This window comes from Amphibalanus amphitrite, unplaced genomic scaffold (genome assembly GCF_019059575.1).
Source record: "Amphibalanus amphitrite isolate SeventyFive unplaced genomic scaffold, NRLGWU_Aamphi_draft 001045F_arrow, whole genome shotgun sequence".
Taxonomy (NCBI): Eukaryota; Metazoa; Arthropoda; class Thecostraca; order Balanomorpha; family Balanidae; genus Amphibalanus; species Amphibalanus amphitrite.
Window position 1 is genome coordinate 125838 of NW_024882539.1, and position 17718 is coordinate 143555.

The 17718-nt window shown below is 53.9% G+C and overlaps 2 protein-coding genes across 4 annotated transcripts in view; one reads left to right on the top strand and one right to left on the bottom strand.

Moving 5' to 3' along the window:
• Positions 1-5720, top strand: part of LOC122369518 (sodium- and chloride-dependent taurine transporter-like) — a 44417-nt gene extending 38697 nt beyond the window's left edge. The window contains exons 14-15 of one of the 2 annotated variants that reach the window (XR_006254417.1): positions 5322-5519; positions 5559-5720. Coding sequence is in view for 1 of the 2 variants with exons in the window: in XM_043344314.1 (XP_043200249.1) it covers positions 5322-5387; positions 5481-5507 (93 nt within the window). In the remaining variant the exon portion in view is untranslated. Of the gene's footprint in view, positions 1-5321 lie in introns of both variants that reach the window. The other variant, XM_043344314.1, reaches the window with a different exon arrangement.
• A 2409-nt stretch (positions 5721-8129) lies between these two features.
• LOC122369519 (ubiquitin-conjugating enzyme E2-17 kDa) overlaps positions 8130-17718 on the bottom strand; it is a 32544-nt gene continuing 22955 nt past the window's right edge. The window contains exons 5-7 of one of the 2 annotated variants that reach the window (XM_043344315.1): positions 14528-14631; positions 8462-8544; positions 8130-8394 (exon numbers count right to left, since the gene is read on the bottom strand). In XM_043344315.1, coding sequence (XP_043200250.1) covers positions 8509-8544; positions 14528-14631 — 140 coding nt within the window. In that variant the 3' untranslated portion in view covers positions 8130-8394; positions 8462-8508. Of the gene's footprint in view, positions 8395-8461; positions 8545-14527; positions 14632-14676; positions 14826-17718 lie in introns of those variants that run through there. The other variant, XM_043344317.1, reaches the window with a different exon arrangement.

Sequence of the window (17718 nt, forward strand, 5' to 3'; positions counted from 1 at the left end):
GTGACGTTGTCGGCGGTATGCCGAACATGGCAACATTAATTGCCACGTCCTAAACAAATTGCCACGTCCTGCAGTCTAAGGTGAAACTGCAATGAATGATGCGTGAGTTACATGGTCCGGCATAAGTTTTATCCTCTAAAAATGTTCTCTTTAAGTTGCCACATAGGGACAGCGATTCTTTTTAGCGTTCAGTTTATTCCCCACGAACAGGGACTTACATACGAACGCAATTTTTCATGTTGGCAACTAGGTTGTGCAGTAAATACGGCTGGATTTTTTATCATGCCCGTTTGAGCTGTAACGACAAGGCGCCGAGGTTGGCCGCCGGCTTCTGTTTGTCCAGGTCCTGCTGGACGACAGCCCGAAGTTCGTCGATCAGGATGAGGTCCGGAGGGCAGCCGGCTAGCATCTCTTTCCTTCAGAAGTCTGGCACGTTCAATTCGCACCACCGCTAGGCCTTGGCAGAGCGATGAGCTGGCGCACCGTCCTGATTGAAAATGCATGTCAACATGTCATTGACCATGCGTTGGCTTAGTATTGGGCCGAAGCCTTGGAGAGCTCTTCCAATTGCGTCTCACGGTCCTGTTTGGAGATGTGATAGCGCTTCAGCGCGAGCCGCTTGGCCAATTTTGTCGCCAACTACTGGCCCCTCTTCCCGGTCGCCATTTTCAATGCGATTTCTGTAACGTTTGAAATGGTAGGCGCACGCCGGCAAACTGGAACGATCAGCAACACTGCCAGCAGTCGTATGCTTATCCCACCAACACCGGACTGTGCAGACAGTTCGTCTATAATTAAGACTTGCAAACAAAAACAACAGGCAGATGTCCTAACCAATCAGCAATGACACGCTGTGTCATTTCGGCCTGGAGCATGCCGACTGTCTGGTTCAGCTCCCTTGATAGACATTTCAGACATTCACGTAGCGACGCAGCAGTTCAGGTGGACAATCTCTGTGAAACTGGCCGTAGCTCGGTGATCCGTGACCCGAGGTTCGTTCGTCACCTCATGCTCTGCGGCCAAGGACCGCGCAATGCAGGAGTGCAGCCTGAATCGTCATCCCTCAGGTGTGGACACGATTAGGAACAGGAAAGTGTTGTCATAGGTAGCGGACATAACTTTTGCGGAACGATACATTGTCTTCTTGTAGTGTCTTTCATTGTCAGCGAGACACTACATGGAGTTAAAATGGCGAGCGGCCCTTCCACCGGAATGGTGAGCGTCCTTCTCTGTCAAACGCGGCGCTAGTTTCCGCCTAAGCCCTGCTGGCCCGCTCGACTGCTATGTCATGCGGCACAGTCTACAAGTACAGGTGACCGGTCGCGAGATCGGAGCTCCGTAGCACTGAGCGAGTGTGGCGAAGGTGGGGGTATTCACCGCATCAAACCTACAGGTCGCCTGGACCCTTATCTTGAGACCAATAGTACCATACCGGGCTACCTGGTCATCAGACTGGTACTGACACCTGGCGGCAGCCTCCTACAGGTGAGGGTACCATACCGGGCTACCTGGTCAACAGACTGGTACTGACACCTGGCGGCAGCCTCCTACAGGTGAGGGTACCATACCGGGCTACCTGGTCATCAGACTGGTACTGACACCTGGCGGCAGCCTCCTACAGGTGAGGGTACCATACCGGGCTACCTGGTCATCAGACTGGTACTGACACCTGGCGGCAGCCTCCTACAGGTGAGGGTACCATACCGGGCTACCTGGTCATCAGACTGGTACTGACACCTGGCGGCAGCCTCCTACTGGTGAGGGTACCATACCGGGCTACCTGCCCAGTAAACATGCCGACGTCGGCCCGACGTCGGCCGACGTCGGGGTGACGTCGGCAACTCGGCATCAGCATGCCGACGTCGGCCCGACGTCGGTCCAACCTCGGCACGACGTCGGCTGGATGTCGGATATGCCCGCATGTTCCGAAGTCCAGCCGAGGTCCAGCCGACGTCGGGCCGACGTCGGACCGAGATAAATTGCTGAGGTCCAGCCGACGTCGGGCCGACGTCGGGGCGACGTCGGACCGACATCGGCCGCTATTTTGACCGTTAAAATAAGATAAAATACATGTTTCATGTTTCATAAAGAGCTTCTGTATTCAAAATATCCTCAGGAAACTCAAATCTTCCTCCACGCCGCAACCCCCTGATCCGGACTGGACGGGAAACTTTATCCCATTTTTTGGATTGCCCGTAAGCCGAGCTCGCCCGTAGCCGGGTGCGGTGAGTGCTTGGGGGCTGCTCGGCCTATCCTTTGGTCAGGCTCAGCCCCGGCAACTCACCAGGGCCGGGCCCAGTTCATATAGAAAGGCCAGTCGGCAAGTGTCACTTTGCCAAAGTGCCACTTATCAAAGGGACACTTTGGGAAACGTTGGTGCAGGTGTGTAAGAGTGGCTATATGAATCCATTGTGGGGTCGCCCTTTCCAAAAAGTGTCACGTAACAGCAATGGGACCAGGGACTCTATATGAACTGGACCCAGGGTGCTCGCCAAGAAGACCAATGTCTCCATCCTATGATCCTTCGGGCTCTGAAATGGTCTTGTCAGACCGAAAGGGCATAACACAACAAAACAAACCGAATTCCTTAGCTGGCTGCGTGGTGTAGTGGTTAGCGCACTAACCTCGCGTTCGAATGATACGGGGTTCGAATCCCATCGCCGGCTGATCCTTTTTGCGTGTTGTCCCAGTAAACATGCCGACGTCGGCGACTGGGGGGCTCGAATCCCGCCGCCGGTTGATATTTTTGGCGCGTTGTCCCAATAAACATGCCGACGTCGGCCCCGTCGGTCCAACGACAAACGATCTCGTCAACCTCGGCAAACGATCTCGGCCCGACGTCGGCTCGACGTCGGCTGGACTTCGGCTGGACGTCGGAACATGCGGGCATATCCGACGTCCAGCCGATGTCGGGCCGAGGTTGAACCGACGCTGGACCGACGTCGGGCCGAGCCTCGGCCCGACGTCGGGCCGACGTCGTCATGTTTACTGGGTGGTCATCAGACTGGTACTGACACCTGGCGGCAGCCTCCTTCAGGTGAGGGTACCATACCGGGCTACCTGGTCATCAGACTGGTACTGACACCTGGCGGCAGCCTCCTTCAGGTAAAGGGCAGGGAGGAGCGTTAACCATCCCTCGGACAGGGTGGTTGATGCACCCACTTACTACAAATTCTCGCGTAGATAAAAACGAGGGCGCAAAGCGGCGCCAAATTTGGCAGACCTCATGACACCTTTTTGTACACATTTCCTTCAAGTCTCAGTCACAAGTTTGCTTATTTACTGAAAACGTGGTCGGGTCACCTGAGGTCAAATGGGTCAAACAGCATTTTTGCTAATACATCGGCATTCAGTGAAAATAAGGTTTGAAAATTGAGTCAATGACACCCCTGTGGTACACCGTCTGACACCCCTGTGGTACCCCATCTGACACCTTTATCCCTGTAGTACACCATCTGACACCCCTGTGGTACTCCGTCTGATACCCCCCAGTAAACATGCCGACCTCGGCCCGACGTCGGGCCGAGGCTCGGCCCGACGTCGGCCCAACGTCGGTTCAACCTCGGCCCGATATCGGCTGGACGTCGGATATGCCCGCATGTTCCGACGTCCAGCCGAAGTCCAGCCGACGTCCAGCCGACGTCGGGCCGAGGTCGTTTGCCGAGGTTGACGAGATCGTTTGTCGTTGGACCGACGGGGCCGACGTCGGCATGTTTATTGGGACAACGCGCCAAAAATATCAACCGGCGGCGGGATTCGAGCCCCCCAGGTGCCGACGTCGGCATGTTTACTGGGACACACGCCAAAAGCATCATCCGGCGATGGGATTCGAACCCCGTGTCATTTGAACGCGAGGTTAGTGCGCTAACAACTACACCACGCAGCCAGTTATCGAACTCAGTTTGTTTTGTTCGGTTATGCCCTTTCGGTCTGACAAGACCATTTCAGAGCCGGAAGGATGATAGGATGGAGACATTGGTCTTCTTGGCGAGCACCCTGGGTCCAGTTCATATAGAGTCCCTGGTCCCATTGCTGTTACGTTACGTGACACTTATTGGAAAGGGCGACCCCAAATGGATTCATATAGCCACTCTTACACACCTGCACCAACGTTTCCCAAAGTGTCCCTTTGATAAGTCGCACTTTGGCAAAGTGACACTTGCCGACTGGCCTTTCTATATGAACTGGGCCCGGCCCTGGTGAGTTGCCGGGGCTGAGCCTGACCAAAGGATAGGCCGAGCAGCCCCCAAGCACTCACCGCACCCAGCTACGGGCGAGCTCGGCTTACGGGCAATCCCAAATGGGATCAAGTTTCCCGTCCAGTCCGGATCAGGGGGTTGCGGCGTGGAGGAAGATTTGAGTTTCCTGAGGATATTTTGAATACAGAAGCTCTTTATGAAACATGAAACATGTATTTTATATTATTTTAACGGTCAAAACAGCGGCCGATGTCGGTCCGACGTCGGCCCGACGTCGGCTGGACCTCAGCGATTGATCTCGGTCCGACTTCGGCCCGACGTCGGCTGGATCCCGGCTGGACGTCGGTACATGCGGGCACATCCGACATCCAGCCGACGTCGTGCCGAGGTTGGACCGACGTCGGGCCGACGTCGGCATGCCGATGCCGAGTTGCCGACGTCACCCCGACGTCGGCCGACGTCGTGCCGACGTCGGCATGTTTACTGGGCCTGTGGTACACCGCCTGACACCCCTGTGGTACACCGTCTGACACCCCTGTGGTACTCAGTCTGACACCTCTGTGCTACACTGTCTGACACCCCTGTGGTACACCGTCTGACACCCCTGTGCTACACCGTCTGACACCCCTGTTGTACACCGTCTGACACCCCTGTGCTACACCGTCTGACACCCCTGCGGTACACCGTCTGACACCCCTGTTGTACACCGTCTGACACCCCTGTGCTACACCGTCTGACACCCCTGTGGATCTCCGTCTGACAACCCTGTGGTACACCGTCTGACACCCCTGTGGTATACCGTCTGACACCCCTGTGGTACACCGTCTGACACCCCTGTGGTACACCGTCTGACATCCCTGTGGTACACCGTCTGACACCTCTGTTGTACACCGTCTGACACCCCTGTGGTACACTGTCTGACACCTCTGTGGTACACCGTCTGACCCCCCTGTGGTACACCGTCTGACACCCCCTGTGGTACACCTTCTGACACCCCTGTGGTACACCGTCTGACACCCCCTGTGGTACACCTTCTGACACCCCTGTGGTACACCGCCTGACTGCTCCATCTGACACCCCTGTGGTACACCATCTGACACCCCTGTGGTGCCCTGTCGGCAGCGCTGGAGGATGGCCACCGCTCCCGTACTGGAGCCGCATCAGCTGAGACCGCGCGACCTGCCCCAGGTGCCCATGTACCAGCTGAGGCACTGAGAGCGCCGACCGGCCCCAGGTGCCCATGTACCAGCTGAGGCACTGAGCCCGCGCGACCGGCCCCAGGTGCCCATGTACCAGCTGAGGCACTGAGACCGGCCCCAGGTGCCCATGTACCAGCTGAGGCACTGAGACCGGCCCCAGGTGCCCATGTACCAGCTGAGGCACTGAGACCGCCGAACGGAAACCACGGCGGAGTTCAGAGGACGCCTGGGACTTCTCGTGGCGACTCGGCAGGACAGGGCGGATTGGTGGTCTCAATGCGGCAAATGGGACGACCGACGGGACGTGGTGGCTCTATGGGAGGGACGACCGACAGGCCGTGCTGGCTCTATGGGAGGGGGGGGGACGACCGACGGGACGTGGTGGCTCTATGGGAGGGGGGGACGACCGACAGGATGTGCTGGCTCTATGGGAGGGGGGACGGATGGGCCATGGTGGCTCTGTGAGGGGGGAGGGGCACTGCCAGCCGTTCATAGTACTGCTCACGACGGCTCACGGACGGCTCACTCTGTGGACTGGACGCGGGGCGACTCACGGCGGCTCGCGGCGGAGATATCGGCGGTTCAGGGCGACTCGCAGGTGGCGACGGAGATATCGGCGGTTCAGGGCGACTCGCGGGTGGACTCCGTCGTCTGTGTCTGAGGTGGGATGGCGGAGATATCGGTGGTTCAGGGCGACTAGCGGGTGGACTCCGTCGTCGGCGGAGATATCGGCGGTTCAGGGCGACTCGCGGGTGGACTCCGTCGTCTGTGTCTGAGGGTGGACGGCTCTTTGAACGAGTCACAGCTGCTCAGGGTTGTTTTGGTTGTCCGGTTACAGGTGCCCAATGGCCCTCACAGTCACTGGCACCCTGGGCTGTGCGGGTTGGGTGTGCCATATGTAGTTCGGCTCAAATGGCCACAGTCACGAGTCACAGGAACCCGGGGCTCTGCGAGTTGGATGTGGCGCAGTTCGGCTCCAATGGCCACTCCCAGTCACAGGTAGCCGGGCCTCTGTGAGTTGGATGTGGCGCAGTTCGGCTCCAATGGCCACTCCCAGTCACAGGTAGCCGGGCCTCTGTGAGTTGGATGTGGCGCAGTTCGGCTCCAATGGCCACTCCCAGTCACAGGTAGCCGGGCCTCTGTGAGTTGGATGTGGCGCAGTTCGGCTCCAATGGCCACTCCCAGTCACAGGTAGCCGGGCCTCTGTGAGTTGGATGTGGCGCAGTTCGGCTCCAATGGCCACTCCCAGTCACAGGTAGCCGGGCCTCTGTGAGTTGGATGTGGCGCAGTTCGGCTCCAATGGCCACTCCCAGTCACAGGTAGCCGGGCCTCTGTGAGTTGGATGTGGCGCAGTTCGGCTCCAATGGCCACTCCCAGTCACAGGAACCCGGGCCTCTGTGAGTTGGATGTGGCGCAGTTCGGCTCCAATGGCCACTCCCAGTCACAGGTAGCCGGGCCTCTGTGAGTTGGATGTGGCGCAGTTCGGCTCCAATGGCCACTCCCAGTCACAGGTAGCCGGGCCTCTGTGAGTTGGATGTGGCGCAGTTCGGCTCCAATGGCCACTCCCAGTCACAGGAACCCGGGCCTCTGTGAGTTGGATGTGGCGCAGTTCGGCTCCAATGGCCACTCCCAGTCACAGGTAGCCGGGCCTCTGTGAGTTGGATGTGGCGCAGTTCGGCTCAAATGGCCACTCCCAGTCACAGGTAGCCGGGCCTCTGTGAGTTGGATGTGGCGCAGTTCGGCTCCAATGGCCACTCCCAGTCACAGGTAGCCGGGCCTCTGTGAGTTGGATGTGGCGCAGTTCGGCTCAAATGGCCACTCCCAGTCACAGGAACCTGGGACTCTGTGAATCCGGTGTTCGGCCGGCCAGCTGTTCGGAGACTCTGCGAGTTTAGAGACGGTTACATGACGACTCCGAGCGGCCGGGTAGTGTGACTCTCTGTACCATTTCACGCTCCAGGGACCGCTCTTAGGGGCCGTAGATATGACCATGAGCCACCCGCCTTCAGCGCGTTACGATCGGGCAGTGTGTGGGCCCGGTCCTGGGGCAGCTGACAGCGGCACACAACTGCAGTCGGGGTAGGGCGCCTTCACAGCCCAGAGTGTACTGAGCTGACACACTGACCGCTGTACCCGAGGTACCAGCTGTACCCCCAGCTGTACCAGCTGAACCAGAGGTCCTCGGTAGACCTCGCCGGGTTTTGTGCTAACGACCGGGCACTGGCTACATGCTGCGTCCTAAGCGCAAGTCGTACAATTAACGTAAGCCGTAACCTTTTCACCGGTGTCGTAACCACGGCTTCAACATGTGGCTTCAGCGTTATATCTCTAGCTTTTCACATTTTATACAGGATTTTATATTTGAATGGCTATGAATGGCCATTCACGTCTGCCTAGCCGTGTCATGTCAGTGCCAAATTGATGGAGAGCGCTGGAGACCAGTGAATGAACTCAAATGAGACCAGTGACTGTTCTACTGTAAGATCCAGCATTGTTATCAGGTGCCCGTTGTCCCGCCTAAGATGTGCGAGCCCCGTCAGTTAGCTGCTTGTTCTCCAAACACGGCTGGCCGAAATGACGGCCGTGAACAGCCGATGCCATTTTATACAGATATTTTGAAGCAGTGAGATAATTGTGGAGCATTATTAAGGTAATATATGATATGCATGCTTGATGTACGAGCTTCTTTTAACACAGGCCAGTTTGTTGGCATAAAAACGCTGACGATGAGTGGTGTATACGGATTACGGTGTATTTATCTGAATCACTTTCATTGCTCCGTCCGGACAGCCAATCAAAACGCGCCGCGCGCCGCAGCGCGACGCCCATTGGTCGGCTGCGCCCCACTGCCGCGGCGACAGTGTGAGGCAGCCAATCAAATCGCGCCGCGCGCCGCAGCACGACGCTGGTTGGACGCCCGCGCCCCGTTTCCATGGCGACGGTGTGAGATGTCGCCGCGCGCCGCACACGCCGACACAGAGTACACGGCCCGGCGGCCGGCCGCGCGCCGCCCCGCGGCCACCGACCGCACTGCAGCTGCGCCGGCCGGCCGCCAGGCGGCGGTGGCGGCGGCGCGGCGCCGACAGCGCCCCTGGTGGTCAGTTCCGCTATCACATGGCGTACTTGCGCGTCCACTCCCGGGCCACCTGGCGGACGAGCGCGGAAACACAGGTCACAAACAACAACGACAACAGAGTCAGAAACGCCAAACACCGAAACACAGGCCAGAAACGCCAGAATACAATCAGAAACCCTTATAAGTAAGCACAAAAAAACGGAAACAGATAAAAACCGAGCACGGAAACACAGGCGACAGACGCGACGGGATGATGATACGCATGGGTTACGGACAAAAGTACGTATCGCTAAAGTACGTAGGACAAAAGTACGTAAGCAAAAGTACGTAGGATTAAAGTACGTATCGCAGAAGTACGTACAGTATTAACCCTCGCCGGACCTATTGGTTTTCTACATACGCGCCGGCCGAGGGGGGGGGGCGGGTACGACCCCCCCCCTCGCCGTTTCGCCCCTGGTGGAGCTAGCGCGTCGCGGAAAAAACGAGCGTGTGCGCCGTTACGAGACGCAGAGATTGGTACCCGATTTTAAGGTCCTAGGTCAACCGGTGACCTCTGAGGTCAGGTCAAGTGCCCCAGGGTACGGTTCAGTTTTTGGTGAATAACTTCGCAAAAAACGGCCGCAGAGCCGCGATTTTGGCAGCATCGTGTTCGCTTTGATCAGGCGCGTCGAATGATATACTTTTTGTCCGGGTCAGGTCAACTTGGGGTGTTGACCTCAGGTCAAGGTCAGGTCAGCACCCCCAGGTCACGAAGTTGGTCGAAAGAGGTCATGTCGCATATCATTCGATTCGGCAGGTCTTCCTGAGTCCATTGGTGGCTTTCGCGACTCGCTAGCTCAATTTGATCGGGAGTTATTGACGAAAAACTAATATGACCTTGATGACGTCATAAATGACGTCACGGAAGGTCAACATTGCAAAAGTGACGCATCTAACCTTGCAAGGAGTGCATCAAATCACGATTCTGTGTGCTTGAGATAGTTGGAGATCGTTCCCGGCGCCAGAATAGCAGTTTGAATTTTTCCCCATTGACTTATAATGGTGAGGTCACGAAAATGACCTGACCTCATATGACCTTTAGGAAAAATCCGAGATATACAAGTTGTGAGACTCATAATGGATACTAGATCCTGCAAGTTTCATTTCCCTGTGACATCTCCTCTGGCAGTGAGGGCGTTGCGAAGTTGCGACATCTGAAGACCGTGCAGAGGTTCACTTATGACGTCATAGGTCAGTGACCTGACCTGACCCAAAAATGCGGTTGGTGTCAAAAGATGCGGCTTGGATCAAAGGTCAGGTATGCCAAGTTTCAGCTCTCTATCGCCAGCGTGTTCGGAGCTATCGCGAAAAAACCCTATGGGGGGGCGGCACCCGCCCCCCCCCCTCGGCCGGCGAGGGTTAAGTACGTATGGACAAAGGTACGTCAGGGACAAAAGTACGTATCGCAGAAGTACGTACAATATAAAGTACGTATGGACAAAAGTACGTCAAGGACAAAAGTACGTATCGCAGAAGTACGTACAGTATAAAGTACGTATGGAAAAAAGTACGTCAGGGACAAAAGAACGTATCGCAGAAGTACGTACTGTATAAAGTACGTATGGACAAAAGTACGTCAGGGACAAAAGTACGTATCGCAGAAGTACGTAGGGTATAAAGTACGTATGGACAAAAGTACGTATAGCAAATGTTCGTAGGGTAAAAAGTACGTATGGACAAAAGTACGTCACGGACAAAAGGACGTATCGCAGAAGTACGTAGGGTATAAATTACGTATGGACAAAAGTACGTCACGTACAAAAGCCTACGTATAGCAAATGTACGTAGGGTATAAAGTAGGGTAGCCTTGGGCAAGACGCCCCAGATAATTTATTTTGCTACATAGGTACCTACTTTTATCTCACATCACCTGGAAGGCCACATTTGTGCTCAATGTGTTCTTTGGACATTTTACTTTAAATTCCATCCCTCAGGCCTCAAATTCATTCACTTATGATCGGACTCCCAGTTAGGAAGTGCTTTGTGAAGCAACTGCAAATGGGGCATTTTGCCCCAACCCTGCAGCCCCCAGGGCAAAACGCCCCACGGCCTGAGGCAAGAAGCCCCATACACTAGATTAAAGGAAATAGTTCACTTTCCTGAAATTAGTATTTTGCTATGGATTTATGTTTTTTTATGTTCAAAATGATCAGAAAATAAAACAAAACGTTTTTGTAAAAAGGATTATTTTCTATATTTTAGTATAAGAAGAACTATATTCTATATAAAATAATGTTTGACGCGGAAGCTTATTACGCGTTGACCAATCATATTGCGTAGGAAAAACCCATCGGCTGTAAGCAGCATTCTGATTGGCTGACGATGACGTGACTGCATTCCTTTGCAAGGCACGCATTCCTCTGCAAGGCACTCTTTTCGGAACGAAAAATGGAATATCTTCGTCTAGGGTGATCGTTGGGCCGTAAAAGCTTCTGATTTGTGCTAGTCTCAGCGCAAGCAACAAAACTGCTATTCCAGTTCCAAACCCCATGTTAAAAGTGAACTTTTTCCTTTAACCCTCGCGGGCCCGGGGGGCGTTTTTCGCCCCCCCCCCCCCTCCTGGCGAATATTTGCGATAGCTCCCGAACGCTTAGGGATAGGAAAGCAAAACTTTCAGCACCTTTTTTCCCATCAATTTGACATCTTCTGAAGTAAAACAATTGGACCTAGCCCCATTAATGACGTCGTAAGTCGATTTTTCTAGACCCCTGCACGGCAAACTTCGGTGTCACAGACCAAATAGCTGCTAAAATAGAGTTTTAAAGATAAAGACAAATTACGAGCACGGTTGTGTAACATTTGACTTTGACAAAAATACAAAAATAGTTTTAGTGACCTGAGATTAGAGGTCAGGTCAACGACCCCGAGCTGTGGTTTTAGTTTTTCGCAAATAACTTAACAACAAATAACAAATAACAAAAAGGACAAAAATGGTCCTAGAGCTACGGTAGTGGTACCATCGCATTTGTCTTGTCAAGCCGCGTCGAATGATACATATTTTGTTTTGTTTGGAAAAGGGCAAGTTTTATGTTGACCTCATGTTACCTCGAATGACCTTTGGTTGACCTTGACACATCAAAAGCCGTTTATGATGGATTCGTACCCGCTGATCACGAATCTGGCATCTATTTTCCTCTAAGCCTTTATTTAGAGCCTCCAGATGGCAAAATTGTCTTATTTATTATTACTAACTTGAATCAGTGAAATAGCCTAGTAGCAAGGACTCTTTTCTGTGACCTTGACCTTTGAGCAGCCTTGTATCGTAAGATGAACCACAAATAGGGACCTGATAAGCCTCAGAACATTTCAAAACATCTTGGAAGTTGACACACAAGATGTACGAAAAAGTGTAAGTTTGAGGTCAATTTTGAGCATGACCTTGACCTTGACCTTTGATGTTGAGCACATTGTCGGAATTCTCAGATTCTCTTCTTTCGTTTGACACCCAATTTTACCGGTTTTAAGCATCCTGCCGTCCTCTAGAACGCTCACTTTGAGATCACTACACATGTGCCGGTTTTTGCCTTTGACCTTGACCTCTGACCTTGAAAATTGACCTGAGGTCAAAAATTTTGGGTGCTTTAGAAGCGTCTCGTAAGGACCTTTCGTTTGGTATCGCTTTTGTTTGCGTAGCTCTCTTATTTACGGAGTTAGACAGGGGGGGGGGGGTGAAAAACGCCCCTCCCCGGGCTGCGGTGGTTGGAATTACCCCCCGGGCCCGGCCGGATTAACAGAAGAGAGGATCTTTCCCCAGAACCCTGCCAGTTCCGAGAAACATCGGTGAGGTGTTTTACCTCGGCGGGGAGACTTGCCCCGGTCTACCCTATGTGTGGACAAAAGTACGTCACGGACAAAAGTACGTATAGCAAATGTATGTAGGGTATTAACCCGCGCACCGACGGGGGTCTGCGCAAACTTCGCACCGACGGGGGGGGGGGGGCGGATGACCGCCCCCCCCCCGAGATCTCGAGAACGAAGCAAGATAGCGACAAGCGGTAAACGGCATCGGATACGCACGGTCAAGATCTACAATTTTTACAAAGGTCATTTTCAGGTCAGGTCAAAGATGACGTCACAGGGGTCGAAAAAGTCAAAATGGCGGCGCTAGATATGGAGAGAGTTTTTCTCGAATAACTTTCGAATTAGTCAAGATAGGAACAAACTAAGGGCATCATCGTAATCCTCTCGTCAATCCGCATCGAATGATATATATGTTGATCTCGAAAGGTCAAGGTCAAAGGTTGACCTCAGGTCACGTGACTTCGAGGTCATCATGTATATCATTCGATGCGTCTTGACGAGCTGAACACAATGAGACCATCCACGCGTCTGTATCTTTTTCCTGTACGGAGTTATTGGTCAAAAACCTTTGGTGACCTTTGATGACGTCACATGACCTCACAGCTGCCCAACAGCAAAACAGACCTCAAGGTAGTGAAGGTTGATCGTATATGAAGTCATGTATGGTATATGGAGCCATTCCGACCCGTTTTAGTGGTAAAAACAGGGAGTTGATTTTTCCCCCATTGACTTATAATGGGGAGGTCGCGATATTGACCTGACCTTAGGTCACCGATATCAAAATTCCGAGATATACAAATTGTAGCTACTAATGACCTAATAACATCCTGCGACTTTCAAAGGCCTCCGACATCTACTGTAGCTCTGGCACGGTGACAAAGTTGCAAAAAAAGTGACTTGAGGTTGGGTCATTCAAAGTGACCTGGTGACCTGACCTTGAAAGGTAGGAGGTTCAAACTTGCACACCATATGTAAAATTGATGAGGGAATAGTCATACCAAATTTCGCGGCGCTTTTCCGCTATTCGCGAAAAACCTCAGGGGGGGGGGGGCGGATATCCGCCCCCCCCGTCGGTGCGCGGGTTAAGTACGTACCCCACCCTTGGGTTAAGTTGATCAATGTGTAATACCTTTCTTATTCTTTATTTAATGAGCATTTGTTACAAGGCATAGCAAAATTTCTCGATGAGTAAATGGGCGAAATGGACAAAGTATATTATTTGGTATATGAATTTATCATGAGTTCCCTGTAGTATGGCAACAGAGCAGCAATAAAGAAAAGTGGCTCAACTTACACTACTATACCCTACTTCTAGCATACGTACTTTATACAATACGTACTTTGGCATACGAACCGTACGTACTTTTGACATACGTACTTTTTACACTACGTACTTTTGCATACGAACTTTTGCGTACGAACATTTGCGTACGTACTTTTGGTATACGTACTTTATACACTACGTACTTTTGCATACGTACTTTTGCGTACGAACATTTGCGTACGTACTTTTGGCATACGTACTTTATACACTACGTACTTTTGCATACGAACTTTTGCGTACGAACATTTGCGTACGTACTTTTGCCATACGTACATTTTACACTACGTACTTTTGCATACGTACTTTTGCGTACGAACATTTGCGTACGTACTTTTGGAATACGTACTTTATGCACTACGTACTTTTTCATACGTACTTTTGCGTACGAACAATTGCGTACGTACTTTTGACATACGTTCTTTATGCACTACGTACTTTTGCATACGTACTTTTGCGTACGAACATTTGCGTACGTACTTTTGGCATACGAACTTAATCGCCTACGTATATTTGCGTACGAACATTTGCATACGTACTTTTGTCCTACGTACTTTAGCGATACGTACTTAAGTCCTAAAATCGATACGCATATACCAGGACAAAATCGCATTATGAGGATAAAATCAACTGAAAGTGGCAAAGGCACGGTCAGCTGAGATAACGCAACCATATGGAATTTTAAACTTCGGGTTCTACGTGCTTGAATTTTCAGCATGGTCACTCAATAGCACCACGGCTATACACGCGTTTACATTACACTTCGGTACACATTAACCAGCGCATTTTTTTAGAACTGAAGATCGCCAAGCCCCGAAGACCTCTCACACCACCCGGGGCGTCAGTGGGAATCGAACCCACCGCCCCGACGAGCCGGCGGCTCTCGGCTTACCTCGTTGTACTTGTCTCGGTCGGTTTTGTAGATGCGGGCGATCTCGGGCACCAGGGGGTCGTCCGGGTTCGGGTCGCACAGCAGGGAACAGATCGAGAGCAGCACTGAAACACACAGCGACATCTGTCGGACGGAGCGGTAAACAGTGGCGCTGGAGGTCGCCGCTAGGGTCGCACAGCAGGGAACAGATGGACAGCAGCACTGAAACACACAGCGACATCTGTCAGACGGAGCGGTAAACAGTAGTGCAGGAGGTCGCCGCTAGGGTCGCAGAGCAGGGAACAGATGGACAGCAGCACTGAAAACACACAGCGACATCTGTCAGACAGAGCGATAAACAGTAGTGCACAAGGTCGCCGCTAGGGTCGCACAGCAGGGAACAGATGGACAGCAGCACTGAAACACACAGCGACATCTGTCGGACGGAGCGGTAAACAGTAGTGCAGGAGGTCGCCGCTAGGGTCGCACAGCAGGGAACAGATGGACAGCAGCACTGAAACACACAGCGACATCTGTCAGACGGAGCGGTAAACAGTAGTGCAGGAGGTCGCCGCTAGAGGCTCAGCAGGGAACAGATCGAGAGCAGCACTGAAACACACAGCGACATCTGTCAGACGGAGCGGTAAACAGCAGTGCGGGAGGTCGCCGCTAGGGTCGCACAGCAGGGAACAGATGGACAGCAGCACTGAAACACACAGCGACATCTGTCGGACGGAGCGGCACACAGTGGTGCCGGAGGTCGCCGCTAGGGGAGCCAGCACTCCTCCACTCCGGGAACTGTGGACATCAACGGAGCAGCTGTTTTGAAGGAGCAGTCAACTACGAGCATAACATATCTACCACATACCTACGGTACAGAACATCATGAGCGTAACGGAATAAGTAAACAAGAACACAATGTCATCTGACAAAAATCTATGAAACGCAAAAACCTTCTACGAATAAAAAATATGCCGCGCGTCACGCATGTGCTCTATTCAGCATCTATAGCACACGGCACGAGCAGTGGTCAAATATCGGCACTCGACGGGGGCCAGAGAGGGCCGGAACGGCCGCTGCTCCGTGGGAGCGATCGTGCCCAGACTCCCAGCCGGGGGAACCTGACGGACGGACGGACGGACGGGTAGTAAAGGACGAGATCGCCACACCGGCAGCCGGCCGGGCCGACCGGTGCTGGAGCCCCTCGCCTCAGAGGTTCCCAGACAGCTGGACGGACGGACGGACGGACGGACGGTGAACGGGTGAGTCGGACGGACGGTGATCCGAGCTGGACGGCCAGCTGCCCGTCGGACGGACCGTGAAGACCCCCAGCTGCCCGTCGGACGGACTGTAACGGACGGACAGCTGCCCGTCAGACGGTGATGGACCGCCAGCTGCCCGTCGGACGGTGATGTGATGGACCCCCAGCTGCCCGTCGGACGGACTGTGATGGACCCCCAGCTGCCCGTCGGACGGACTGTGATGGACCCCCAGCTGCCCGTCGGACGGACTGTGATGGACCCCCAGCTGCCCGTCAGACGGACTGTGACGACCGCCAGCTGCCCGTCGGACCGTGATGGACCGCCAGCTGCCCGTCAGACGGTGATGTGATGGACCGCCAGCTGCCCGTCAGACTGTGACGGATGGACGGCCAGCTGCTCGTCGGACGGACTGTGATGGACCCCCAGCTGCCCGTCAGACGGTGATGGACGACCAGCTGCCCGTCCGACAGACTGTGACGACCCCCAGCTGCCCGTCGGACGGACTGTGATGGACCCCCAGCTGCCCGTCAGACGGACTGTGACGGACCGCCAGCTGCCCGTCGGAGGGACTGTGATGGACGGCCAGCTGCCCGTCGGAGGGACTGTGATGGACGGCCAGCTGCCCGTCGGACGGTGATGTGATGGACCCCCAGCTGCCCGTCGGAGGGACTGTGACGGACCACCAGCTGCCCGTCGGACGGTGATGTGATGGACGACCAGCTCCCCGTCAGACGGACTGTGATGGACCCCCAGCTGCCCGTCAGACGGTGATGTGAAGGACCGCCAGCTGCCCGTCGGACGGACGGTGATGGACCCCCAGCTGCCCGTCGGACGGACTGTGACGACCCCCAGCTGCCCGTCGGACCAGCCATACCGGGGGAGGGGCGCGGGCGAGGTTTGATTCATTAGGTATTCTCATCACTATCATATCTACTGTAAAAAGCTACACAAATAACACATCGAGAATGTCTTTCATAGGGTCAGGAAAAAATACAATTATTTGACATCTTACGTAAGTTTCCCACAATCACACCAAAACGTCAAGGGCAGTCTACGAATCAATACTCAGAATGACTTGCACATTGGAACTGAAAACACCCGCGGCCGGCGGGCGATAGGCGACACAATGCTGAGTCCGACCGATTTCGTCTGCTACGACGAAGTTCCGTCCTTTCAGTGAGCAGGCGGTTACACCCAGTTGACGTTTAGATTTTTAATCAAGTCACTAACCCTTCTCAGTCGGGTCACTGCTTCATCTGGTCACCACCACAAGTCAGGTCATTGCCCCCTCGCAATCAGGTCGCTGACCCCTGTCAGGTCACTGACCCCGTTTCCACTCCCACCCACCACTGCGGGAGGCTGGCAGCCGCCACTACCGGCCCGGCTCGGCGTGGCGTCATTGTAGGCCGGTGGCCAACAGCCGGCGTACACAGCCGACACACCGGCACTGACGGTACAGCCGACACAGTACACACCGGCCGACACTGGCCGGCACTGACGGTACAGCCGACACACCGACAGTGGCCGGCCGAGCCGTCCGACGCCGACCAATAATAGCCAGCTGATACTACTCAGTACTCAGCCCTCTCTCACACACCAAAAAAGACCAGCCGTAAACAGTTAACACTAGCCAAGGTAAGTCACCAATACTGGATACCTTGATAACAATACATATGTCAGCAATCTTAACTAACCAATCTTATCTTTTGGTGACAAATAGCCAACGTTCATATGCGAGCATTTACTGTTAAATAGTCAGCTTCGAATGTTCTCAATACCACCAAGGCACTTCTCGCCTCCACATACCAGACGTGCGTCAGCCACATGAAATAAACAGTCAGAACATGGACCCATGGGAACAAACGAGACCTAGACCAATATCACTTCACATCAGTTAAACACGACCCTGTGCTCTGACCCTGGCCCCGCCCCACGCGCACCCGGCCGGCC